Below are 27228 nucleotides of genomic sequence, written 5' to 3'. Positions count from 1 at the left end.
CGGCCGGAAAATCCAGACATGACTGTGGGTTTTGCTCTCAGCCCTGCTGTGTGCCGTGCTAGACTTCAGGCCTCAACCCTGTGACCTCCCTGCTCGAGATCCCAAATCTGCCCAGATTTCCGATCCCGATGGGGCAGAGCCTGGCCCTGGCAGAGGCACTGAGGTTAGGGAGCTCCCATGGATGCTCTGATGCTGGCCCTGGGCCTCGGGGGTGACAGTGATGAGGAACTGGGTGCACACATGAGTGGGGCAGCCGGGCCTGGCCAGAGAAGCAACACACACGTGCACAGACGTGTTTACCCACGTACGCGTGTGCACGCACGTGCACACATTGCAGGCAGGCATGTTGACGCCCCAGGCAGCGGAGGACCCTGACTCTGGGCCCTGCTGACCCGGGCAAGGCCCCGTTGTGATGCGTGCCATGACCTCAGAATGCCACGGTGGGTGGGGAGGAGGGAAGGGTCCTCAGAACACACCTGGAGCTTAAGCTGGGTCCTGATGGTCACTGTGGGACCCACTGGACACACACGGTCCCTTGTCTGGCAGTGGCATGGGGAGCCTTCTGCCCTTGGGCAGTTGTGGAAAGTGAAGGAGCCCTGGAGGGCTGGCTCTGGGGAGACTATCTTCCCTTGTGTTCGAAGGGGTCCAGGCACTGGGCTTCTCCCCAAGTATTTCTTATTCTGTCTGGCCTCGCTTTCCTTTTGCCCTGAGTATTCTCAGGAGGGACGGTCCATCTAGACGTTCTCCAGGAGCAAGGACCCACTGTTCTTCATCATTGACCCAGGACAATGAAGCCCCCTCCTATAGGGACAGCTCAGAATGGTGGAGTCCACAGTCCCTCCCCGAGAGATGTGGTTTCCATGAGCGCAGTGGCTGCTTTGGAGACAGTAGATCATTTTCATCCCTCATCCCCAAAACCAAACACACTCCCGCTCAAATGGCGTTATTCCTAAAGCAGCTTCACTGGTTAGACCGAAGGGCCACGGTAGCCCAAGTGATGAGCGAGGTAGAACGGAGCAGTCAGGAGAGACCTTGTTCCCCATAGGAAACTGGGCATCTCTGTGGCCCTGAGTATCCCAGGAGGCTGATCGTACAGAGACCTCTGGTGCCTGACCCCAGTTCACATCCACAACCCTGGAATAGCCCATCACAGGCCCTTCACCCTTGGCAGGTGGACACCGTTCAACCTGCTGGGGCAGGTATGTGCCCGTTTCATGGCATAAGGGGAAAACGGGATTCTCTGTCCAGGTCCCACTCTTCTCGAGTCCTTGGGAAGATGCTCACCCCTGCTTGCGGCTTCAGACTGCAGAGACCCATGGAGGTGTGGGCCATGGGGTTTGGCCCCTTTTTACCAGAGTGCAATGGTGGAATGAAGGTTACACAACCAACCAGCATCTGGGAGCCCGGTGGGAGCGGTTCAGGTGTTCTCCGAAGCTGTCGGGTACAGTGTAACCTTTAGCCAATTTTGTCTCACAGGATGAACATGGTGGAGGATGTAGATAGTTGGCGGGCGCAGGAGCGAGAGGACGTCATCAGGAAATATGAACAGGTACAGTTCGGTCTGCTTCTTGGAGGGAGGCCTCTTCCAGTGCGCCCTGGTCAAAGGGTCCTGGGTTCCCTAGGAGCACAGGGCAGGGACGGGTGGCCAATACCCCCAGGCCCTTGCACCCTTTACCTTGGACCCCTCACCAAGGCTCCCTCTGGGTTACAGGGGCACCAAGCTGGGCTGCCAGAGGACAAGGGGCCTGTGCTTATCGGAATGTTCGAACACATGGATCCGTTTGGGATTGTGCAGTGAGTCCTCTGTGCTCCCCTCACCCCTAAAGCATCTGTCTCAGCTCAGGGATGGGTTTGCTTTTAGAAAGGCCTTTCTGACACAGGACATGTCTCGCCAGCTCGGGCCAACCTCCTTTCCAGGGTCAGAACTCCCCCCTGGCTCCCCTGCAGGTCCAGCCCGAGGTTGTTGTTAGGCCAGAGGTGCAAGGCCCATCTAGGGAGCCGGTGGGAATGGAGACTGGGCTAGGTCAGGCCCCTGGGCTCTCAGCAGTTCTGTCGGCAAGTCAGCACAAGAGGAGCGGGGCAGCCTGAGGGTCTGGCCCTGTCTACCAGGAGACAACCCCAGTGAGATCCAAGGGTTGTGGCCACAGCCTCGGGGCTGTTGTCCAGCAGGTCTCTCAGAGCCCACCTGCCCCTGTCCTCCCCCATTTCCCTAGAGCTACAGCCCTCACTGTCCCCATGGGGAAGGGAGAAAGGTGTGGGGACAGTGGGGGCCTTGGCCCTAAGAGAATGGGGGAGAAGACGGGCAGGGCCCCGCTCTAGGCATCTCAGGGTGAGGCCGGGGAGGCAGCAGGGCTTGTGACTAAAGACCCTGGGTCTGGTGCTGGGAAGGGATCTGGGGCCAGGTAAGAGGAGCCCAGCCTGGAGCCCATCCCTCAGGGATCAGAGGATGGAGAGACAGCGGATCCCAGGGGAAGTAGGGTGGGAGGGAGCTGATGAGCCGTGCCACTTCTGAAATGCAGGGTGTGTGGCTCAGATGCAGGGAGAGGCAGGTGGATGCTGGGAGGTCAGAGCCTGCAAGAGCCTTGGGGCTGTCAAGTGGGATGGGCCCCTGGTGCACCCAGAGTACACCGGGCAGGTCTCAGGGCAGCCTCCCTTGACCCTGGCGGGGTGATGTGGCCAATCCCTGAGGGATTCCTGTCAGGGCCCAGTCGCCCACCTTGGGCGGCCCCCATCCCATCTCAAGGCTGACCTTTCTCAGCTCCAGCAGTAAGCACCACCTCGAGTCCAGGATGGGCAGCCCCATTGTGCAGCCTGACCAGCCCCCACGCCAGGGGCCCCGGTAACCCCGGCCAGGCAGTCCCCGCACTCCTTCTCCCAGGTCCTGCCCCTCCTGGGAGTCAGCCCCACAGGAAGGCCCTTGTCCTCCCTTCCCTGTGCCTTCTCCCGGGCTGAGCCCTGAGCTGGGTAGGGACAGAGCCAGTCCTTTCTGGGGGTCGGCTCCCAGGCTGGGGTGGCTCCAGGCCCTGTGCAGGTCCTCAGCGCTGCCTGGGTTGCCTTACAGTGAGATGGAGCTGCCTTCTCTGACTGCGCGGGAGGCAAAGGTAAGAGCCTGATGCATGGAGGGGCTGGTCCAGGGACGTAGGGACTGGGCGGGTGGTCAGTGAGGCAGAGGAAGCAGCCGGCCTGGGCGGTGGCGGGTGAGGGCAACACTCTGTCACTGGGAGGGGCAGCAGAGACCTGACCCCAGGTTGATTTAACTTTGGCAGTTTGATACAATTCCAAAGTGAGAACCACAGTCCTGGCTTGAGGGTGGCTGCCCGCTTGTGTCAGGACCCCACCGAGAGGCTGGGACCTAAGACTGGTGTGTCTGTGGCCCAAGGATGGCACATCCCGGGGTCCCAAAGCCAGCCCACTGGTGCTCATTTGCTCAAAGGCTCTCAGCCCTTAGGGTCTGCCCTTCCCTGGCTCCTTCCAGCTGGGTCCCACCAGGGCTCCAGAGCCCAAGACCCAGCATCCACGGGCAGCTCTGGGAAGCCCGGCAGCTCCACTAACTCCAACATTCCTCATTTGACAGCGAATTCGGCGGGAGACAAGGAGAAACAGCAAGTGGCTGGAGATGCTGGGCGAATGGGAGACGTACAAGAACAGTGAAAAGGTAATGTGTGGAGGGAGAGGCCCCCGGAAGCACTCTCTGCAGAGACAGGGGACAGGCACCCATGGCTGTGGCCTGGCACCGTCAGCCTCTCAGAGGGCGGGTGGCACACTGTCCTCGCCCGGAGGACTGCAGGCCTGGTCGCCAGATTGCCTGCCTATTCGTGCAAGCGTCACCTTGCTGGGAGGGAATCTGAATCTAGGGCTCGGACCACCTGGAGTTCAAGGCTAGGGATGTCCTGGTGACCCCAAGGAAGAAAAAGGTTCAGATCAGAGTTTCAACTCTGAGTGTCCATCCACTCTTTCAGTCCTGGGAAGGGAGACCGTGTCCCAGCTCGATCTCACCTCTACTGAGGAATCATGGGGCCAAAACCGACAATTCCCAGAATCCCCGGGCTCTGGTCCTCACTGGGGTCACCCCGTGGCCTGTGACACCAGACTGTTTTCTGCCCACAGCTCGTAGATCGCATATACGAGGGAATTCCCACGAACATCCGGGGCCCGGCGTGGTCAGTCCTCCTGAACATTCAGGAAATCAAGTTAAAAAACCCCAGCAAATACAAGGTACGCTCAGCCAGAGCACAACAAACAGGACAAGCCGTGTCAGGGGTCCAGGTCTCCAGCTGGAGGGAACGCCAAGCCCACCCTGGGGGGTGGGGTGAGGGGGAAGGTCAGATGAACACCCTGGGCACAGATGGTGATACAGTCACCACAGACAGAAAAACTCGGCTCTGGTGACCCTCCCTGGCTTCAGTAACAAGCCAAAAAGCAGCTTTCTGCAGAAGGAAGCCTTCTTTCCCAAAGTGCTGACTGTGGGCCGACTGCCATTTGGGGCAGGGAGTCTTCCATCTGTTCTGAGGCTGCTTCCTTCTCTTGGCCCTGCCCTACAGCTCGTGAAGCAGAAGGGCAAGAGGTCATCTGAACACATCCACCAGATCGACCGGGATGTTAGCAGGACTCTCCAGAACCATGTCTTCTTCAGGCATCGATATGGAGCCAGGTAAGCCTACGGGAGCCACAGGGTCCCAGTGGAGATGGGGTGAACGAGAGGGATGGGGACTTCCCCGGAGCAGAAGCCAGGGTCACCCAGGAGGGATGACAGAGCTGCCAAGAGCTCTCCTGGCCCAGGGAGCAGCCGGCACCATGAACCGAGCACCTCCCTGTTTCCAAGCCCTGGGCCAGGCTGGAACATGTGGGGCCGGAGCCCAGGAGGATCCTGAGGAGACAGAAGACAGCAAAGAAAATCATGCACAATGGTGAAAGGTGCTCTCCCTGACCCACGGGGACCCGTGGTAGGACCCACGGGAGGGTGGCAGGATGGAGGGCCCATGAGCCTACCCAGACAACACTGACAGCACCAAACGCTGGGAGAATTATGGGCCCTGGAAACTCTCATCCAGGTCTGCTGGGAACATGACACGGCACAGCCACGTTGGCAGCCAGTTGGGCAGTGGCTCACAAAGCTCAATGGACTTGAACCACATGTCCCCAAGGTGTCACAGATATGGAACCCACTGATTTGGAAACTGACATCCACATGAAACCTGCATGCCAGGTTCACTGCTTGATTCACCGTCACTCACACAGCGAGCCTTCGGGGACGGCCTTCAACACGTCGTGGGGAGAGCAAGGCTGGTCCTCCCTTCAAACAGAAGACCCAGTGAGAAAAGGGAACGAGCCAGTGATGCCCACACGAACGTGGGTGGATCCTAGAGGCATTTTGCTAAGGGAAAGAAGCCAGACCCAATAAGCTACCACAGTAGCATTCCCATTCCTAGGCCATTCTGGAAAAGGCCAAACCACAGGGACTGAAAAGCAGTCTGGGTGGCCAGGGGCTGACGAATCGGGGAGAGGCTGGGTGCATAGGGGCCACTCTGGAGACTTGGAGGATGAAGGAGTCACTCCAGGAGGGGCTGGAGCGGTGGCCAGGAGACTCCGCACGTTGGTTTGGAACTGTGGAGGAACTGTACACCCAGAGACTGAACTGGCATGTGCGCAAACTGAAAAAAAAAAAAAAAAAAAAATCATTCAGAGTGAAAAGGATCGGTCAACTCACTACAACTGGGCTATTTGCATGTCACGGATGTGGATTTTACTGAAACATTTCTTCAACAGTCTCAGGCCCTGAAGAGCTCACTGCTTATCTGGTGAATCATCTGAACCTGAAATGGGATTTGTCGTTAGGATTTGTAGACAAAGTGAAAGTAACAGCGTCTGCACAAACCAAACCATAGCCCCCTTTCTCTGTTTCCTAGGCAGCGGGAACTCTTCTACATCCTCCTGGCATCTGCGGAGTATAACCCGGTGAGTATTCCCGGCAGTGAGGTTCCCGGGCCGTATTTCCACATTCACAGGAGTGGGTGTCTGGTGGGGGTGTCATTGCTTCTTTTAAAGTTAGTATTTGTGACCCACCAGGTTATAGGAGGTAGGATTCCAGCTCCCCGCTGGCATAAACCTCCAAGCAAGGGGGTGGTCTCAAGGGGTCAAGCTGAGACACAAAGGAGTTGGGGCCTGGACTCCTGGTGTCACCTGGGCCTGACCACCACTTCTCAGAACAAGAAATGACGCCCTCCTCCTGGGGCTGCCCCAAAGCCTGGGAGCTTGGCAGCGTCACACGCAGGATGGTGGTCTCAGGAGACATTTTGGACAAGGTGCTGAAGTGCCTGATGGACTTGGCTCTTGTCATGAAATGAATTTGCATCCTGAGGAAGCCTCTTCATCAGAGGAAGCCTGTCCAGTCACCTCTGCCCTCTCCAATGACATGAGTCCTCCCAGGTGACCTCAGCCCTCCCAGCTGATGTCCTTCCATGGTGACTCTGGCTCTTGCAGGAGGTGGGCTACCACAGGAACCTGAGCCACATCGCCCCCTTGTTCCTCCTGTATCTGCCTGAGGAGGACGCATTCTGGGCACTGGTGCAGCTGCTGGCCAGTGAGAGGCACTCCCTGCAGGGTAGGTGAACAGCTGCCCCTGGGGCCTCACGCAGCCAGACCCGGGGACGGCCACCGTGGCCAGGTGATCTCGGCTTTCAGCCAAGGCACTCTCCTTGTGTCGCCGGCTCGTTGGGAGCCTTTAGGACGTCTCTGCTGAGGGTCCCACAGGAGTCCGCAGCCGACCCCCCACAGCCCAAGTCAGACACCTTTCAACCCCATCAGCAGAGGGCATCTCATCCTCCCCGTGGCCACCCTCTGTGTCCCGGAGCCACGCCCTCCGGCTCTGATTCTGTGCAGCTGACTCTCCCCTCCCTGAGAGTCCTCCTGCCCTCCAACTGCCAGGGCTCCCGCTGCCCTTGGTGCACACGAATGGGCCGAGCAAGCCCAGGTGGCAGCATCTCCCCATCCCGTGTCCCCTGGCCCGACCCCACTTCCAGGAGATGACCAGGAAGCCCAGTACCCACGCTGTTCTGGCCACCCTATTGTGACCTCACAGTCAGCCTTGCCCTTTTTGCACCCTGGCCCAGGAGGCCTCCAGGGGAACCTCCAGCCAGGCTCCAGGGGATGTTCCCGCCCCACCTCCCCAGGGTAAAGGCCGCATGGTGGGGTCACCAGATGGGAGGGTGGGAGGTCTTCAGGTTTGGGAGCCTCTCAAGCTGTCCAGCTCTTGCAGCTGATGGCTCCACATCTTGGGAGAAGGCTCTGATTTCATGATGGGCTGGGGGCTTCTCAGGATTCCACAGCCCAAATGGCGGGACAGTCCAGGGGCTCCAAGACCATCAGGAGCATGTGGTACCCACGTCACAACCCAAGACCATGTGGCATCTGGTGAGTTTATGGTCCCCTCGGCTCTTCCCCAGAGGCCCTGCATCCCGTGGGGCTGGAGGAGCAGGGGGGCTGGAGCCCCTCGTGGGGCTGGTGACTGGCTGAGTCCCAGCCAGGGCCTGACCTGGGATGCCGGGTTCTGCATGGGCTGGGAGTTGGTTTCCTTTCCTGCCCTGGAGGAGACAGAGGCACAGGGATGGGGCCCCAGCTCCCGCAGAGCAGGGCAAAGGGCAGTGTGTCCACCGAGAGTGCGGGAAGGGGACGGTGTGGCGGGGAGCCCTGGACACTGCCCAGTGTTCTGCACTAGGCATAGGTTCTTCAGAGGCCCTGGAAGAGGGAGGTTTTTAGGGCAGCCCAGTGGCCTGAGCACCTCTGTTGCTCCCATCAGGACCAGGACATAGACGCTGGTCTATGCGGGCAGTGTTTCTCGTTAGGCTGGCTTCTCCGGATGTTAATGAAGGTAAGGTGGCATAGGGAGACCCTGGCTCAGGGACCCTCGTTGCCCTGCAGTGCCCTGCTTCCTCAGTCCGGCAGTCTGGTTCACCCCAGCCCACAGGAGGCTCAGGCGGGTCCCCGAAGGACACGCAAGCAAAACCCTCTGCCTAAGAGGGGTCATCCCAGGGCAATGGCTGGGGCTCAGGCCCAGCCTCATGGGCAGACTGCGCCAGGACCCGACTCGAGAGGGCTCAGGGAAGCCTCAAGCGCTGGGCAGGCCCCTCTCTCCAGGAGCCACATCTCCACTCATATGAGTGCCCCCCATGAGGAGCTGCAAGACCTTGCCTGACCCAGCGTCCTGGAGGGCCCAGGCGACGCTCATGGGGAAGGCCACTGACTCTGGGGACTGAAACCCCAATGGGCACAGCTCGAGCCACCAGTCCCAGCCTGGAAGGGCCAGGTTCTCCCACGCCTGCTGTCTCCACAGATCTCTCTCGGGCTGACCCTGCGCCTGTGGGACGTGTACCTGCTACAAGGAAAACAAGCACGGATGCCCATGACCACCATTGCGTTCGAGGTGCAGAAGAGTAAGTCTACGTGTGCCTAATGGGGCCTGGGGAGCCCCGGGGTCAGACCCCGACTGGCCCGAAGGCAGCTTCCTCACACTGTCCTCACGATCCCCTGTTCTGGCTCAGAGGGAGGTCTGGCCAGGTGGGCCGGGAAGGGCACTGTGACAGCGAGCCCATCCGCCACATGACCCAGATGAAAGTCAGGAGTGTGGCGGGCACTTCCCTGTCCAGATCGCCCCCCAGTCACAGCCTCCTGTGCACATCTGGACCCCGGGGGTGGCCACAAAAGGATCCAGCACCACCCAGTGAGAGGCTGAAGTGGCCACGGGGTATGGGCTGGCCCCCTCCCAGGGAACTCTTCTGGCCTGATGTCCACCCTGTCCCTAGAGCGCCTCAAGGAGACATCCAGTTCTGGCCTGTGGGCGTGCTTTCGGAGCCAGTTCTGCCGTCACTGGGCCAGGGATGATGACACGGTGCTCAAGCACGTCAGGGCCTCTGTGAACAAACGAGGGAGGAAGCAAGCGGACCTGCCACCCTCAGGTGGGCTCCAGTGCCGTGTCCCCTCCCATGTCACCCTCTGGGGCAGTCAACAGTGGGGGAGGGCCCGGGACCTGCAACCCTACTACCTGGGCCTTCCTCTTCACCTTTTCTTCCTCCTCTTCCTCCTGGACTCTAAGAAAGTACAGGAGGCCCACCGGTCCTCAGGGCAGGCACTCAGTGCCTGTGTACTGGACGTGTTGTGCACGCAGGAGGGGGATGTGGGCAAGACCCTCCCTCGAGCCCCCCCCACTTTCCACGGTGTCTGGCTCTCCCCCTCACAGGGCCCTCAAAGTTACTAGAGGAGCCAGACCCATTTGTGGGAGACCCCGCCTCTCCCTGCCAGCACCCACAGCCTCAGAGAGCAGCAGAGGCCCCTCACTCCTGCACGCTCCTCCAAGGTTGCCAGGACAACAAGCCTTGAGCCAGGGAGACAAGGGAATTGGGGGTCCCTGACCCCCAGAGCATTCAGGGAGAGGGCACAGGCGGGACTCCGGGCCCAGAGCCAGAGCCAAGAATTCAGCCCGATGTGGGAACAGTCAGTCCTGGCATGGACTGGGCAGCCCAGGAGGGCAGAGAGTGACCCACGTCCGGGCCCAAAAACCCACTGCAGAGACGGGTCCCCATGTGAGGTGGCAAGGGGCTGGGTGACATCCAAGGACCCTCCCACCTGAGTTCTGACTGGGGGCCGTATCCCAGGCCCAACAGCCCTGGGACGAATGTGTGTGGAAGGAAACCCACAGCCAGTCCCAACCCTGGGGGCAGTCCCAGGAGCCACCCGCCATGCCACGACAGCTTCCCCATGCCAGGGAGCGCATACCCCTCCCTCTGGGATCAGCAGACTACAGGCTTGTCCTCAGTGTCAGGCCACGGGGGCCACACGGAGACCCCGAGGACTACAGAGACGCAGGCAGGTGGGGCCCAGCCCGGAAAGGCCTGCATGGGCTCCCTGGAGACGCTGACCACATCTGCTTTCCTTTCAGCCAAAGCCGAGCAAGGGTCCTCGGCACCCGGGCCTGTGCTGGCTTCACGTGGTGGGAAGACCTTCTGCAAGGGGGACAGGCAGGCCCCTCCAGGCCCACCAGCCCGGTTCCAGCGGCCCATTTGGTCAGCTTTCCCGCCACGGGCACCTCATTCTTCCACACCCTGTCCTGGTGGGGCTGTCCGGGAAGACAGCTACCCTGTGGGCACTCAGGGTGTGCCCAGCCCGGCCCTGGCTCAGGGAGGACCTCAGGGTTCCTGGAGATTCCTGCAGTGGAACTCCATGCCCCGTCTCCCGATGGACCTGGATGTAGGGGGCCCTTGGTTCCCCCATTATGATTTCGAACAGAGCTGCTGGGTCCGTGCCATATCCCAGGAGGACCAGCTGGCCACCTGCTGGCAGGCTGAACACTCTGCCGAGGGAGTGAGATTGGCTCTCGCCGAACTGAACAATGTGGGCATGGACTTCCGGGCCCTGCAGTGCACCCAGCACTGATTCCGACCAGGACACCTCCTTCGCAGCTAGGGACGAGGAGCAGTGCACTCCCACCTCAGGGCCTTATTATTTAGTTAATAGGATTGTACTCATGTTACATCTCTCAATTTTTTTTTAAGAGATAAAGTCTCACTCTGTCACCCAGGCTGGAGTGCAGTGGTGCAATCATGGCTCACTGCTTCCTGGAACTCATGGGCTCCAGCAATCCTCCTGCCTCAGCCTCCTGACTAGGTGGGACTATAGGCACACGCCACCGTGCCTGCTAATTTCTTGGACTTTTCTCTAGAGACAGGGTCCACCCGTGTTTCCCAGGCTGGTCTCAGACTTCTAGACTCAAGTGAACCTGAACCTCCCGCCTCGACCTCTCAAATTGCTGGGATTACAGGTGTGAGCCACCACACCCGGCCTGAATTTCTTATGTGCCATGCTACTACAAAACGTCATTAGGGCTTCCTTCCCCTCCCTCCTTCCCTCCTTTCCTTCCTCCCTCCCTTCCGTCCTTCCTTCCCTCCCTCCCTCCCTCCCTCCCTCTGTGGCCCCGGCTGGAGTAAACTGGGCTCGCTGCAGACTCCCTGCGTCCGGCTCCCGTGATTCTCCTGCCCTGGCCCGCGCGCTGCCTGGGATTGCCGCCGCGCGCCACCACCCCTCCCTGGTTTTTCTCCTTTGGCTGGAGGCGCCGTTTCGCCATGTCGGCCAGGCTGGTCTCCAGCTCCTGACCTCCACTGCTCTGCCCGCCTCGGCCTCCCGAGGTGCTGGGACTGCAGAAGGAGGCTCGGTGTGGCCCGGGCTGGAGTGCGGTGACGTGGTCTTGGCTCGCTGCAGCCTCTGCCTCCCAGCCGCCTGCCTTGGCCTCCCAGGGTGCTGGGATTGCAGCATCTGCCCGGCCGCCACCCCGTCTGGTAAGTGAGGAGCCCCTCTGCCCGGCCGCCCCCCCGTCTAGGAAGTGAGGAGCACCTCTGCCCGGCCGCCCCATCTGGGAAGTGAGGAGCACCTCTGTCCGGCCGCCCCCCCGTCTAGGAAGTGAGGAGCGCCTCTGCCCGGCCACCCCGTCTGGGAAGTGAGGAGCGCCTCTGCCGGGCCACCACCCCGTCTGGGAAGTGAGGAGCGCCTCTGCGCGGCCGCCCCGTCTGGGAAGTGAGGAGCGCCTCTGCCCGGCCGCCCCTTCTGGGATGTCAGGAGCGCCTCTGCCCGGCCGCCCCGTCTGGGAAGTGAGGAGCCCCTCTGCCCGGCCGCCCCGTCTGGGAAGTGAGGAGCGCCTCTGCCCGGCCACCCCGTCTGGGAAATGAGGAGCGCCTCTGTCGGGCCACCACCCCGTCTAGGAAGTGAGGAGCGTCTCTGCCCAGCCGCCCCGTCTGGGAAGAAGTGAGGAGCGTCTCTGCCCAGCCGCCCCGTCTGGGAAGAAGTGAGGAGCGCCTCTGCCCGGCCACCCATCGTCTGGGATGTGAGGAGCGCCTCTGCCCGGCCACCCCGTCTGGGAAGTGAGGAGCGCCTCTGCCCGGCTGCCACCCCATCTAGGAAGTGAGGAGCGTCTATGCCCGGCCGCCCCGTCTGTGAAGAAGTGAGGAGCACCTCTGCCCGGCCGCCCCGTCTGGGAAGTGAGGAGCGCCTCTGCGCAGCCGCCCCATCTGGGAAGTGAGGAGCGCCTCTGCCCGGCCGCCCCGTCTGGGAAGTGAGGAGCCCCTCTGCCCGGCCGCCCCATCTGGGAAGTGAGGAGCACCTCTGCCCGGCCGCCCCGTCTGGGAAGTGAGGAGCGCCTCTGCCCGGCCACCCCGTCTGGGAAGTGAGGAGCCCCTCTGCCCAGCCGCCCCGTCTGGGAAGTGAGGAGCACCTCTGCCCAGCCACCCCGTCTGGGAAGTGAGGAGCGCCTCTGCCCGGCCGCCTCGTCTGGGAAGTGAGGAGCGCCTCTGCCCGGCCGCCCCGTCTGGGAAGTGAGGAGCGCCTCTGCCGGGCCACCACCCCGTCTAGGAAGTGAGGAGCGTCTCTGCCCAGCCGCCCCGTCTGGGAAGAAGTGAGGAGCGCCTCTGCCCGGCCACTCATCGTCTGGGATGTGAGGAGCGCCTCTGCCCGGCCACCCCATCTGGGAAGTGAGGAGCCCCTTTGCCCGGCCGCCACCCCATCTAGGAAGTGAGGAGCGTCTATGCCCGGCCGCCCCGTCTGTGAAGAAGTGAGGAGCACCTCTGCCCGGCCGCCCCATCTGGGAAGTGAGGAGCGCCTCTGCGCAGCCGCCCCATCTGGAAAGTGAGGAGTGCCTCTGCCCGGCCTCCCTGTCTGGGAGGTCTACCACAGAGGCCAGAAGCAATGTGGGGGCTGGATGTGGTGGCTCACGCCTGTAGTCCCAGTACTCTGGGAGGCTGAGGCGGGTTGATCACTTGAGGCTAGGAGCTCGAGACCAGCCTGGCCAACATGGCGAAACATGAAAAACACAACTGTCAAACCAACCAACGAACGAAGCGACAACAAAACAGTTCTACCCTGGAGTCATACTCTAATTTTTTCTATTTTCCTCCCTTTCTGATCCTTTATCCCACTTTCTTTTTCTTCCTCTTCCTTCTCCTTCTTCTTTGTCAAATAGAGGATTGAGTTATTATCATTGATCCATACAAAGTCCCTCTCTCATTTATTTTCTTTAATTCCCACCCCCCATTTCTATTCCCCGTCTTCCCATGTGCAACCTTCCTAATATGTTTGATATGCATCTTTTTGTTAGTATGTAGTTTTAGAAAATGTTTATTGTTTTGTGTGCAAAAATAAATAAATAAATAAAATAAAAATAAAATTTAAAAAAAGTCATTATGAGGGGAAGTTGGATGGAAGGTGCAGGACGACGCTGTAGTGCCTTTACAATATTTCTGTATATCTAAAATCATTTCAACAGGAAACATTTATTTCAAAACGTGAAGGTGGTTCTCCTTCCATGAGTTTAAAGTACAAAGGCAGGCTCATGGTGTCATCAAAACCTTCACGTTTTGGAATAAATGTTTCCTGTTGAAATGATTTTAGATATACAGAAATATTGTAAAGGCAGGCCGGGCGTGGTGGCTCATGCTTGTAATCCCAGCACTTTGGGAGGCCGAGGCGGGTGGATCACGAGGTCAGGAGATCGAGACCTCAGCGAAACCCCGTCTCTACTAAAAATACAAAAAATTAGCCGGGTGTGCCGGGCGCGGTGGCTCACGCTTGTAATCCCAGCACTTTGGGAGGCTGAGGCGGGCGGATCACGAGGTCAGGAGATCGAGACCACGGTGAAACCCCGTCTCTACTAAAAATACAAAAAATTAGCCGGGTGTGCCGGGCGCGGTGGCTCACGCTTGTAATCCCAGCACTTTGGGAGGCTGAGGCGGGCGGATCATGAGGTCAAGAGATCGAGACCACGGTGAAACCCCGTCTCTACTAAAAATACAAAAAAATTAGCCGGGCGTGGTGGGGGGTGCCTGTAGTCCCAGCTACTCAGAGAGGCTGAGGCAGGAGAATGGCGTGAACCCGGGAGGCGGAGCTTGCAGTGAGACGAGATTGCGCCACTGCACTCCAGCCTGGGCGACAGAGCGAGACTCTGTCTCAAAAAAAAAAAAAAAAAGAAATATTGTAAAGGCACTACAGCGTCCTCCTACACCTTCCATCCTGCTGCCCCTAATAATGACGTTTTGTAGTAGCATGGCACATAAGAAATTAAGGCTGGGTGTGGTGGCTCACACCTGTAATCCCAGCAATTTGAGAGGTCGAGGCGGGAGGTTCAGGTTCACTTGAGTCTAGAAGTCAGACCAGCCTGGGAAACATGGGTGGACCCTGTCTCTAGAGAAAAGTCCAAGAAATTAGCCAGGCACGGTGGCGTGTGCCTATAGTCCCACCTAGTCAGGAGGCTGAGGCAGGAGGATTTCTGGAGCCCATGAGTTCCAGGAAGCAGTGAGCCATGATTGCACCACTGCACTCCAGCCTGGGTGACAGAGTGAGACTTTATCTCTTAAAAAAAAATTAAGAAGGCTGGGCGTGGTGGCTCACGCTTGTAATCCCAGCACTTTGGGAGGCCGAGGCGGGCGGATCACAAGGTCAGGAGATTGAGACCATGGTGAAACCCCGTCTCTACTAAAAAATACAAACCATTAGCCGGGCGTGGTGGCGGGCGCCTGCAGTCCCAGCTACTCGGAGAGGCTGAGGCAGGAGAATGGCGTGAACCCGGGAGGCGGAGCTTGCAGTGAGCCGAGATTGCGCCACTGCACTCCAGCCTGGGCGACAGAGCGAGATTCCGTCTCAAAAAAAAAAAGAAAAAAAAACAAAACACTTTATGAACAGGGCCACAGGTTTGCATGAGGCTTGTCAGTGGACCTCCAGGATGAAGACCAAAGTAATTGTACAATTTCTAGTGGAATAATTGACACTTAAGATCTTATTTATTTATCAAAAGACTGCTGTGAGGTATGAATTCTTAACCCCAATTTGCAGAAACTGAGACTATGCCTGACACCACAGAGCTAGGAAAAAGTGGGCATAAGATCCTCACCAAGTCTGACTTCCAAAGGAAGGTTTGAAAAGAAACCTCCTTGCTACCTGCCAAATCTCTGTAGAGCCAGCAGCCATGTTCACACATCAAACAGGACAATGACAATAGCGCCAGGAATAGCTACTCCTGGTCAGATGCCCTCATGAGCTCAACTCCTCAGGATGGGGACACCGGGCCCTGCCTAGGGGAAAGGAAGGGGGTTTGTAGGGGAAGCCCAGCCAGCCAAGCAACCAGAGATGGGAAAAACCTATTGGGAAGAACTTGCTTGCTCTAGCTGGGCTTTGCAAAACACAGGAAAAGATGAGTCTGCACAGACGGAAATGGTCTGGAATGGCTGAATGTTTCATGTAGAAATTTTATTTTATGATGAATACACTTGTGCCATTTCTTAGAATCATTTGCTTGTTTAATTCTAGTCTATCAAGTGATAATTTTGTTGATATTTAGAGGCTCCTCCTCTTGTTAATTTCTGTGGGATTTTTGGTTATATTTAATAAGGAAAATAATATTAAATGCCTAAGAAAAAAAAGAAACAAAGCCAATTATTCCTGAGAATGTTTAAATGTATTGAAGTACACTTGTTAATTGTTAGTATAGAACCTACATTTCATAATAGAAAACCTTGGACTTGCCAGTGGTAGCTGCTGGAATGAGGTGTTTGTCCAGTACATCCAGAACGTCGCCGCAGATTAACTTTAGCTCAGTCTCAACCTGAAAAAATAAAAGTAAATTTAAAAAAATCAGATCCTTGAAGTCTAGAAATTCTGTAAATTATTACACATTCTGTACCTCTGTTTTTGTGGAAGAGAGCTTAGTGTTACAGAGAATTCCTTTCCCTCTCCAAACTCCCTTCTTCCCTTTTGACATGAAAGCAGAGAAAAGCTGCCTGTCAGTTATCAAAAGTATCTTTTCCTTTCTCCACGCAATGAAGTGCTACACACACACACCACCCCCCACCCCAACACCCCCTCACAGTCCAACTGCAGAATCAGCAATGACTGAAACTGAACACTGATGCTACTTGGTAAATGCTGGTCAATTACATGACTCTTTCACAAGGTAGCAACTATTGTGTCCATTTACTTGGGAAGACAGAAGCTAAGACATTTGCTCAAAGATCATCCCCTTAAAAGAACTTAATAAGCAGAGCTAGGATTTGAAGCCAGGCAGGGTGCAAGGGACAGAACAAAATTCAAACCCAGGCAGTTTCCCTTCAGTACTTAGATTCCTAAAAACATTCAACAGGCAACCCTGGAGGGAAGGAGGAAGGGAGGGGAGGGAGGGAGGGAGGGAGGGAAGGAGGGAGGGAGGGAGGGGAGGGAAGGAGGGAGGGAGGGGAAGGCAACCAAACTTAGGAATGTGGGTGCAAATAAATTCACTGGTTTGGTGGTCAGAAGTTGAAGGTGTTTCCAACCTACGGCTTCCATTTTCACTGTAAAATGGGATAAAACCAACTACAGCTATTGATACGGAAGTGGTGGGGTCACAGGTTTAAGAAGTATGATGGTTGGGAGGGAGCCAAGATGGCCGAATAGGAACAGCTCCGGTCTCCAGCTCCCAGCCCCAGCGACACAGAAGACGGGTGATTTCTGCATTTCTGCTTGAGGTACCGGTTTCATCTCACTAGGGAGTGCCTAACAGTGGGTTCAGGACAGTCGGTGAAGCGCACTGTGCGCGAGCCGAAGCAGGGCGAGGCATTGCCTCACTCGGGAAGCGCAAGGGGTCAGGGAGTTCCCTTTCCTAGTCAAAGAAAGGGGAAACAGACGGCACCTGGAATATCGGGTCAGTCCCGTCCTAATACTGCGCTTTTCCAACGGGCCTGGAAAACGGCACACTGGGAGATTGTGTCCCGCACCTGGCTCGGAGGGTCCTATGCCCACAGAGTCTTGCTGATTGCTAGCACAGCAGTCTGAGATCACGCTGCAAGGCGGCAACGAGGCTGGGGGAGGGGCGCCCGCCATTGCCCAGGCTTGCTTAGGTAAACAAAGCAGCCAGGAAGCTCGAACTGGGTGGAGCCCACCACAGCTCAAGGAGGCCTGCCTGCCTCTGTAGGCTCCACCTCTGGGGGCAGGGCACAGACAACCAAAAACTCAGCGAGAACCTCCACAGCCTTAAATGTCCCTGTCTGACTGACAGCTTTGAAGAGAGTAGTGGTTCTCCCAGCACGCAGCTGGAGATCTGAGAACGGACAGACTGCCTCCTAAAGTGGGTCCCTCACCCCTGAGCAGCCTAACTGGGAGGCACCCCCCCAGTAGGGACAGACTGACACCTCATTCAACCGGGTACTCCTCTGAGACAAAACTTTCAGAGGAACTATCAGACAGCTGAATTTGTGGTCTCACGAAAATCCGCTGTTCTGCAGCCACCGGTGCTGACACCCAGCCAAACAGGGTCTGGAGTGGACCTCTAGTAAACTCCAACAGACCTGCAGCTGAGGGTCTTGTCTGGTAGAAGGAAAATTAACAAACGGAAAGGACATCCACACCAAAAACCCATCTGTACATCACCATCATCGAAGACAAAAAGTAGACAAAACCACAAAGATGGGGAAAAAACAGACCAAAAAAACTGGAAACTCTAAAAAACAGAGCACCTCTCCTCCTCCAAAGGAACGCAGTTCCTCACCAGCAACGGAACAAAGCTGGATGGAGGATGACTTTGATGAGTTGAGAGAAGAAGGCTTCAGACGATCAAACTACTCTGAGCTACGAGAGGAAATTCAAAACAATAGCAAAGAAGTTAAAAACTTTGAAAAAAAATTAGAAGAATGGATAACTAGAATAACCAATGGAGAGAAGGGCTTAAAGGAGATGATGGAGCTGAAAGCCAAGTTTCGAGAACTACGCGAAGAATGCAGAAGCCTCAGTAGCAGATGCGATCAACTGGAAGAAAGGGTATCGCTGATAGAAGATGAAATGAATGAAATGAAGAGAGAAGGGAAGTTTAGAGAAAAAAGAATAAAAAGAAATGAACAAAGCCTCCAAGAAATTTGGGACTATGTGAAAAGACCAAACCTACGTCTGATTGGTGTACCTGAAAATGATGGGGAGCATGGAACCAAGTTGGAAAACACTCTGCAAGATATTATCCAGGAGAACTTCCCCAATCTAGCAAGGCAGGCCAGCATTCAGATTCAGGAAATACAGAGAACGCCACAAAGATACTCCTCGAGAAGGGCAACTCCAAGACACATAATTGTCAGATTCACCAAAGTTGAAATGAAGGAAAAAATGTTAAGGGCAGCCAGAGAGAAAGGTCGGGTTACCCACAAAGGGAAGCCCATCAGACTAACAGCTGATCTCTCAGCAGAAACTCTACAAGCCAGAAGAGAGTGGGGGCCGATATTCAACATTCTTAAAGAAAAGAATTTTCAACCCAGAATTTCCTATCCTGCCAAACTAAGCTTCATAAGTGAAGGAGAAATAAAATACTTTACAGACAAGCAAACGCTGAGTGATTTTGTCACCACCAGGCCTGCCCTAAAAGAGCTCCTGAAGGAAGCACTAAACATGGAAAGGAACAACCGGTACCAGCCCCTGCAAAAACATGCCAAATTGTAAAGACCATCGAGGCTAGGAAGAAACTATAGCAACTAACGAGCAAAATAACCAACTAACATCATAATGACAGGATCAGATTCACACATAACAATATTCACGTTAAATGTAAATGGGCTAAATGCTCCAATCAAAAGACACAGACTGGCAAACTGGATAAGGAGTCAGGACCCATCAGTGTGCTGTATTCAGGAAACCCATCTCACGTGCAGAGATACACATAGACTCAAAATAAAGGGATGGAGGAAGATCTATCAAGCAACTGGAAAACAAAAAAAGGCAGGGGTTGCAATCCTAGTCTCTGATAAAATAGACTTTAAACCAACAAAGATCAAAAGAGACAAAGAAGGCCATTACATAATGGTAAAGGGATCAATTCAACAAGAAGAGCTAACTATCCTAAATATATATGCACCCAACACAGGAGCACCCAGATTCATAAAGCAAGTCCTCAGTGACCTACAAAGGGACTTAAACTCCCACACAATAATAATGGGAGATTTTAACACCCCACTGTCAGCATTAGACAGATCAACGAGACAGAAAGTTAACAAGGATATCCAGGAATTGAACTCAGCTCTACATAAAGTGGACCTAATAGACATCTACAGAACTCTCCACCCCAAATCAACAGAATATACATTTTTTTCAGCACCACACCACACCTATTCCAAAATTGACCACATAGTTGCAAGTAAAGCTCTTCTCAGCAAATGTAAAAGAACAGAGATTATAACAAACTGTCTCTCAGACCACAGTGCAATCAAACTAGAACTCAGGATTAAGAAACTCAGTCAAAACCGCTCAACTACATGGAAACTGAACAACCTGCTCCTGAATGACTATTGGGTACATAATGAAATGAAGGCAGAAATAAAGATGTTCTTTGAAACCAACAAGAACAAAGACACAACATACCAGAATCTCTGGGACACGTTCAAAGCAGTGTGTAGAGGGAAATTTATAGCACTAAATGCCCACAAGAGAAAGCAGGAAAGATCCAAAATTGACACCCTAACATCACAATTAAAAGAACTAGAAAAGCAAGAGCAAACACATTCAAAAGCTAGCAGAAGGCTAGAAATAACTAAAATCAGAGCAGAACTGAAGGAAATAGAGACACAAAAAACCCTTCAAAAAATTAATGAATCCAGGAGCTGGTTTTTTGAAAAGATCAACAAAATTGATGGACCGCTAGCAAGACTAATAAAGAAGAAAAGAGAGAAGAATCAAATAGATGCAATAAAAAACGAAAAAGGGGATATCACCACCGATCCCACAGAAATACAATCTACCATCGGAGAATACTACAAACACCTCTATGCAAATAAACTAGAAAATCTAGAAGAAATGGATAAATTCCTCGACAAATACACCCTCCCAAGACTAAACCAGGAAGAAGTTGAATCTCTGAATAGACCAATAACAGGTTCTGAAATTGTGGCAATAATCAATAGCTTACCAACCAAAAAGAGTCCAGGACCTGATGGATTCACAGCTGAATTCTACCAGAGGTACAAGGAGGAACTGGTACCATTCCTTGTGAAACTATTCCAATCGATAGAAAAAGAGGGAATCCTCCCTAACACATTTTACGAAGCCAGCATCGTCCTGATACCAAAACCTGGCAGAGACATAACCAAAAAAGAGAATTTCAGACCAATATCCTTGATGAACATTGATGCAAAAATCCTCAATAAAATACTGGCAAACCAAATCCAGCAGCACATCAAAAAGCTTATCCACCATGATCAAGTGGGCTTCATCCCTGGGATGCAAGGCTGGTTCAACATACGCAAATCAATAAATGTAATCCATCACATAAACAGAACCAATGACAAAAACCACATGATTATCTCAATAGATGCAGAAAAGGCCTTTGACAAAATTCAACAACCCTTCATGCTAAAAACTCTCAATAAATTAGGTATTGATGGGACGTATCTCAAAATAATAAGAGCTATCTACAACAAACCCACAGCCAATATCATACTGAATGGGCAAAAACTGGAAGCATTCCCTCTGAAAACTGGCACAAGACAGGGATGCCCTCTCTCACCGCTCCTATTCAACATAGTGCTGGAAGTTCTGGCCAGAGCAATCAGGCAGGAGAAGGAAATAAAGGGTATTCAATTAGGAAAAGAGGAAGTCAAATTGTCCCTGTTTGCAGATGACATGATTGTATATCTAGAAAACCCCATTGTCTCAGCCCAAAATCTCCTTAAGCTGATTAGCAACTTCAGCAAAGTCTCAGGATACAAAATTAATGTACAAAAATCACAAGCATTCTTGTACACCAATAACAGACAAACAGAGAGCCAAATCATGAGTGAACTCCCATTCACAATTGCTTCAAAGAGAATAAAATACCTAGGAATCCAACTTACAAGGGATGTGAAGGACCTCTTCAAGGAGAACTACAAACCACTGCTCAATGAAATAAAAGAGGATACAAACAAATGGAAGAACATTCCATGCTCATGGGTTGGAAGAATCAATATCGTGAAAATGGCCATACTGCCCAAGGTAATTTATAGATTCAATGCCATCCCCATCAAGCTACCAATGACTTTCTTCACAGAATTGGAAAAAACTACTTTAAAGTTCATATGGAACCAAAAAAGAGCCCGCATCGCCAAGTCAATCCTAAGCCAAAAGAACAAAGCTGGAGGCATCACGCTACCTGACTTTAAACTCTACTACAAGGCTACAGTAACCAAAACAGCATGGTACTGGTACCACAACAGAGACATAGATCAATGGAACAGAACAGAGCCCTCAGAAATGATGCCGCATAGCTACAACTATCTGATCTTTGACAAACCTGACAAAAACAAGAAATGGGGAAAGGATTCCCTATTTAATAAATGGTGCTGGGAAAACTGGCTAGCCATATGTAGAAAGCTGCAACTGGATCCCTTCCTTACACCTTATACAAAAATTAATTCAAGATGGATTAAAGACTTATATGTTAGACCTAAAACCATTAAAATCCTACAACAAAACCTAGGCAATACCATTCAGGACATAGGCGTGGGCAAGGACTTCATGTCTAAAACACCAAAAGCAATGGCAACAAAAGCCAAAATCAACAAATGGGATCTCATTAAACTAAAGAGCTTCTGCACAGCAAAAGAAACTATCATCAGAGTGAACAGGCAACCTACACAATGGGAGAAAATTTTTGCAACCTACTCATCTGACAAAGGGCTAATATCCAGAATCTACAATGAACTCAAACAAATTTACAAGAAAAAAACAAACAACCCCATCAAAAAGTGGGCAGAGGACATGAACAGACACTTCTCAAAAGAAGACATTGATGCAGCCAAAAAACACATGAAGAAATGCTCCTCATCACTGGCCATCAGAGAAATGCAAATCAAAACCACAGTGAGATACCATCTCACACCAGTTAGAATGGCCATCATTAAAAAATCAGGAAACAACAGGTGCTGGAGAGGATGTGGAGAAATAGGAACACTTTTACACTGTTGGTGGGACTGTAAACTAGTTCAACCATTGTGGAAGTCAGTGTGGCGATTCCTCAGGGATCTAGAACTAGAAATACCATTTGACCCAGCCATCCCATTACTGGGTATATACCCAAAGGACTATAAATCATTCTGCTATAAAGACGCATGCACACGTATGTTTATTGCGGCACTATTCACAATAGCAAAGGGTTGGAACCAACCCAAATGTCCAACAACGATAGACTGGATTAAGAAAATGTGGCACATATACACCATGGAATACTATGCAGCCATAAAAAATGATGAGTTCATGCCCTTTGTAGGGACATGGATGAAATTGGAAAACATTATTCTCAGTAAACTATCGCAAGGACAAAAAACCAAACACCGCATGTTCTCACTCATAGGTGGGAATTGAACAATGAGAACTCATGGACACAGGAAGGGGAACATCACGCTCCGGGGACTGTTGTGGGGTGGGGGCAGGGGGGAGGGACAGCATTAGGAGATACACCTAATGCTAAATGACGAGTTAATGGGTGCAGGAAATCAACATGGCACATGGATACATATGTAACAAACCTGCACATTGTGCACATGTACCCTAAAACCCTAAAGTATAATAAAAGTAGATATACATAAAAAAAAAAAAAGAAGTATGATGGTTTTGAAATAACAAAATATGATAGTTTTAAAAAATAAAACAAAACCAATGAAAGAGAACAGCTGGACAGTAACAAGGGTTGCTATAAACATTAAATCAGACATGTATGTAAAGTGCACGGAACTTTATAAATATGCACGTCCTTCTCCCCTCCTACCACCATCTTAAGTGGAAGAAATTCTTATATTTGTATCATCTGTAATTGCCCATCCTTCATGTTCAATTGTTGTTGAATTGGTTCTAAATCTTCACACATAGTAGGTGAGATACATTTTTTGAGTTGGACTGAATCCTTGCTGCAGAACTTTGCTGTTACTGTCAGAGGGGGTGCTGGTGCAGTGAGAAAAATGGTCGTTCTTGATACTAGACTAACTAAGCTTCAGAGAACCTGGATCCTCCAGCCAGGAAAAAGGATTGTGAACTTCCCATGTCATTCCGTCTGTCTCCAAGTCTCAATCTCCCTACCTGTTAAACCGGGATACCACACTCACCAAACCTACAAAACAATAACCAACATGACTGAAAGAGCTTTGTAAACAGTGTAGCATACAATCTCAAAGGCTGAACACATTGATGGAATCCTTTGGGGAGGTAATTTTTCACAGTATCAAGAACCATAAAAATGTTGAAACCTATTGACCTAGGCATCTCCTTCCCAGAAATATATCCTATGACAAGGGTTTCCACCCTTTTTCTACCCATCCACCCAAAACATCCCCACGGATGGCACATTCCTGGGTTTTGGACTAACGCCTATTAAGCTAGGATGGGAATCACGTACAATCCCTGTTTGGTTGCCACTCAACAAGATACATCCCAGTGCCCCGTCTCTACTAAAAATACAAAAAAAAAATTAGCCGGGCGTGGTGGCGGGCGCCTGTAGTCCCAGCTACTCGGAGAGGCTGAGGCAGGAGAATGGCGTGAACCCGAGAGGAGGAGCTTGCAGTGAGCCGAGATTGCGCCACTGCACTCCAGCCTGGGCGACAGAGCGAGACTCCGTCTCAAAAAAAAAAAAAAAAAAAAAAAAAAAAGATACATCCCAGTGAAGGAAGTTATTCTGGGAATCATCTGAATTAAGTAAATAATTCACCAAATGCAGTATTTCACTTATTAACAAATCGGTTGCAAGTTCCACAACCCATCAAGACAAGCATTCAAGACTTGGCGTTCAAGTTGAGAACAGCCATCCTTATGAAATAACTCAAAGGAATGAAGAACTGCATATACCTATGAATTAGGCTTATCGGTAATAATGATAGTAACAACGTCAGCTCTTTCCTTTCCATTCTCTCATTGCCTCCTCGTGAAAATCCTGTGTGGTGGACAGGAGGGATTTATACCTTCTGTTCTCCAGGTGGAACCATGGGTTTCTATTCACTCAAAATAATTTGACAGCCAACAGCCATGATGGATAGAGCCCTCTTATTTTTTTATTTCTTCCAAGAAAAGGGGGGCGGGATATGGGTACAGAACATGCAGGTTTGTTACATAGGTATACGTGTGCCATGGTGTTTTGCTGCACCTATTGATCCATCCTCTAAGTTCCCTCCCCTCACCCCCTACCCCCCAACAGGCCCTGGTGTTTGTTGTTCCCCTCTCTGTGTCCATATGTTCTCAATGTTCAACTCCACTTATGAGTGACAACATGTGGTGTTTGGTTTTCTGTTCCTCTGTTAGTTTGCTGAGGAAGATGGCTTCTAGCTTCATCCATGTTCCTGCAAAGGGCATGATCTCATTCCTTTCTATGGCTGTATAGATTCCATGGTGTAGATATACCATATTTTCTTTATCCAGTCTTTCATTGATGGGCATTTGGGTTGGTTCCATGTCTTTGCTATTGTAAACAGTGCTGCAATAAACATGTGTGCATGTGTCTTTATAGGAGAATGATTTACATTCCTTTGGGTGTATACTCAGTAATGGGATCCCTGGGTCAAATGGTATTTCTGCTTCTGGATCTTTGAGGAATCGCCATACTGTCTTCCGCAATGGTTGAACTAGTTTGCATTCCCACCAACAGTGTAAAAGTGTTCCTATTTCTCCACAGCCTCTACAGCATCTGTTGTTTCCTGACTTTTTATTTTTTTTTATTTTTTTTTTTGAGACGGAGTCTCACTCTGTCACCCAAGCTGGAGTGCAGTGGCGCCATCTCGGCTCACTGCAAGCTCCGCCTCCCGGGTTCACGCCATTCTTCTGCCTCAGCCTCTCTGAGTAGCTGGGACTACAGGCGCCTGCCACCACGCCTGGCTAATTTTTTTGTATTTTTAGTAGAGACGGGGTTTCATCGTGTTAGCCAGGATGGTCTCGATCTCCTGACCTCGTGATCCACCCTCCTCGGCTTCCCAAAGTGCTGAGATTACAGGCGTGAGCCACCGCGCCCAGCCACCCCCGAGAACTTCTTATACAACCATAGTGCGACAATCAAACCAGGAAATTGACATTGGTACAATACTCTTTTTTTCTTTTTTGAGACAGTCTTGCTCTGTCGCCCAGGCTGGAGTGCAGTGGCTCTCTCAGCTCACTGCAACCTCTGCCTCCTGGGTTCAAGGGATTCTCCTGCCTTAGCCTCTCAAGTAGCTTGAAGCACAGTTGCGTGACACCATGCCCGGCTAATTTTATTTTTATTAGAGATAGGGTTTCACCGTGTTAGCCAGGGTGGTCTCGATCTCCTGACCTCGTGATCCGCCCACCTAGGCTTCCTAAAGTGCTGGGATTACAGGCGTGAGCCACCGCGCCCAGCCACAATACTCTTAATGAAACTACAGCCCATATTAGGATTTCACCAGGGCTTAGGGCAATGTCTGGCACATAGTGAACCTTACACAGGTGATAAGGACGTCACTACCATGATGATGATGATGAGGAAGATGATAATGATGATGTTGGACTTTCTAGCACAGCCAGATTGATCTGGTGCCTATTTTCAGAGCATGCCATGTTAGTTTCTATTTCTAAACCTTTTTTGGCCTTAGCTCCAAGGAACTGAAAGCCAACATGGTTGCCTGGACAGTGGGAAGCCATGAGTAGCTTTGGAAGCCTGGGGGGCCGGGTGCTAGTCTTTGCTTTCTGAAGATAACACCCTGTCAAGGACTGTTCACAGTGGGGACAGCCTGACAGCGCTTAAAAGTCACCAGAAGTGAATGAGAATCAGAAACATTGATGCGTCTGAGCATGTGCACAAAGCAAACACGGTTCTCAGGACTCGCATTCCTTCACCCACTGAATTCCCACAACATCCCTAAGAGGGAAATAGTTCACCGATGAGGAGACCGAGGCACAGAGCAGTTATGGCACGTCCCCGAGGTCACACAGTCAGAGCAGTTATGGCATGTCCCTGAGGTCACACAGAGCAGTTATGGCACGTCCCCGAGGTCACACAGTCAGAGCAGTTATGGCACGTCCCCGAGGTCACAGAGAGCAGTTATGGCACGTCCCCGAGGTCACACAGTCAGAGACGGAACCAGGACTTGACCCCAGGCAGGCTGGCTCCAGGGCATCTGCAATGCTCCACCACCATGATGGAGGTCTGGGGCTCGTTCTCAGCTGTTCAACTCAGACCCAGACTCCACAGCAGGGCCTGGGGGCCAATCAGAATAGGCCCTCTCACCCTCAGGGCTAGGCGTAAGACCTGAACCTGAAGCACCTCCCGCTCAAACAAGCAGCTCAGGAACCCCGAAATGCAGTGTGAGTAAGACCCAGGCCATACCCACGTCTGGCTGTCCCGGGGATGTCTGTGGTTTCCAAGAAGAAGCTAAGAATAAGAATAGGGGCTGCTTGTTAGGCAGCCCAGCAAGAGAGCACCTGTCAGCCAGAGCCTCCCGTGAACCTTTCAGCAACGTTGTCAGCGGCATTGCCTCTTCCTCTGACCGGTCCCAGTCCAACCAAACCCAGCCAACAGGAAGCAGCCTGGATTGTGCTATCATTCAGTCAGTCGACAAACGCTGAGTCTATACTGCACACTCTGCACCTGATTCCCTACTGGAAACCAAGCTTCTTCCAGGGAACGGGGTGGGACAGGAACCGAGGGGTCATGTGCCCTGGGCTGGGCCGGAGAAGAGGGTCAGGACAGCCCTCCACTGCCAGGCCCGGAGTGTACCCTGCACCTGAGCCCGTGGTGATGCACCTGTCACCGCAAAACATTCTACAGTGATCAGGGCAACTTCTACCGTGATTTAGGCAAACGAGTGTTGGCTGTGTGATGGAGATGGTGATTGTGGTTTACACAAGATTCACAAACTCATCAATGTGGACTAAAGGACAATCCTAAAAAAATCGATTTTGCCCACAGATACCTGGTATGATCTGAGTCTTTCTCAACTCTAAAGCCAGAACAGATACTGCCCACCCTCTGGGGGAAGGATCCCTTCTCTCCCCAGTGCAGGTGGGACAACCTGGGGTGTGGCTCCCCTGCTCCCCTCTCTGCCCAAAGCATCCATCCATCCATCCATCCATCCAAGTTCTTGGGAGCACCTCCCGCTCGCCACTGGGGACTTTCTGGAAGCTGGGAGACGCTGGCCCAGGACCCAGCCAGATTATTCTCAATAGCCCCTTCTCTCAAAGGGAGGCAGTAGACTGCGGGCTTCCCAACCCAGGGGTGAAGAACAAAGAGAT

General features: G+C 52.7%; 3 protein-coding genes across 9 annotated transcripts in view; 2 read left to right on the top strand and 1 right to left on the bottom strand.

The window, feature by feature from the left end:
- The window catches only part of LOC129470496 (uncharacterized), a 28593-nt gene extending 27134 nt beyond the window's left edge, over positions 1–1459 (top strand). Inside the window, exon 7 of the mRNA XM_055258359.2 lies at positions 1046–1459. Within this exon, the coding sequence (XP_055114334.2) occupies positions 1046–1459 (414 nt within the window). The remainder of the gene's footprint in view (positions 1–1045) is intronic.
- Positions 1460–1476: 17 nt separating this feature from the next.
- LOC134735286 (TBC1 domain family member 3G-like) lies at positions 1477–15663 on the top strand. 3 transcript variants are annotated; one of them, XM_063629684.1, is made up of 14 exons: positions 1477–1549; positions 1712–1794; positions 3062–3101; positions 3575–3655; positions 4108–4215; positions 4542–4651; positions 5907–5955; positions 6481–6601; positions 7316–7414; positions 7809–7867; positions 8330–8429; positions 8799–8951; positions 9932–10370; positions 10411–15663. In XM_063629684.1, exons 1-14 carry the CDS (start codon positions 1478–1480, stop codon positions 10541–10543), a joined length of 1647 nt encoding a protein of 548 aa, XP_063485754.1. In that variant the 5' UTR covers position 1477; the 3' UTR covers positions 10544–15663. The 3 variants fall into 3 exon arrangements, with proteins under 3 accessions (XP_063485754.1, XP_063485756.1, XP_063485755.1); XM_063629686.1 differs by lacking the exon at positions 7809–7867 and having other exon boundaries at positions 7316–7410; XM_063629685.1 differs by having other exon boundaries at positions 7316–7410; positions 7796–7867; positions 9932–10538.
- Positions 15256–27228, bottom strand: part of LOC129469504 (sedoheptulokinase) — a 51247-nt gene continuing 39274 nt past the window's right edge. For 4 of the 5 annotated variants that reach the window (XR_010118315.1, XR_010118314.1, XR_008653052.2 and 1 more), the window contains one exon: positions 15256–15631. The gene's annotated coding sequence lies outside the window, so the exon portion shown is untranslated. The remainder of the gene's footprint in view (positions 15632–27228) is intronic. The other variant, XR_008653054.2, reaches the window with a different exon arrangement.

This window comes from Symphalangus syndactylus, chromosome 20 (assembly GCF_028878055.3).
Source record: "Symphalangus syndactylus isolate Jambi chromosome 20, NHGRI_mSymSyn1-v2.1_pri, whole genome shotgun sequence".
NCBI lineage: Eukaryota > Metazoa > Chordata > Mammalia > Primates > Hylobatidae > Symphalangus > Symphalangus syndactylus.
This window is presented reverse-complemented; position numbering and strand designations above follow the sequence as displayed.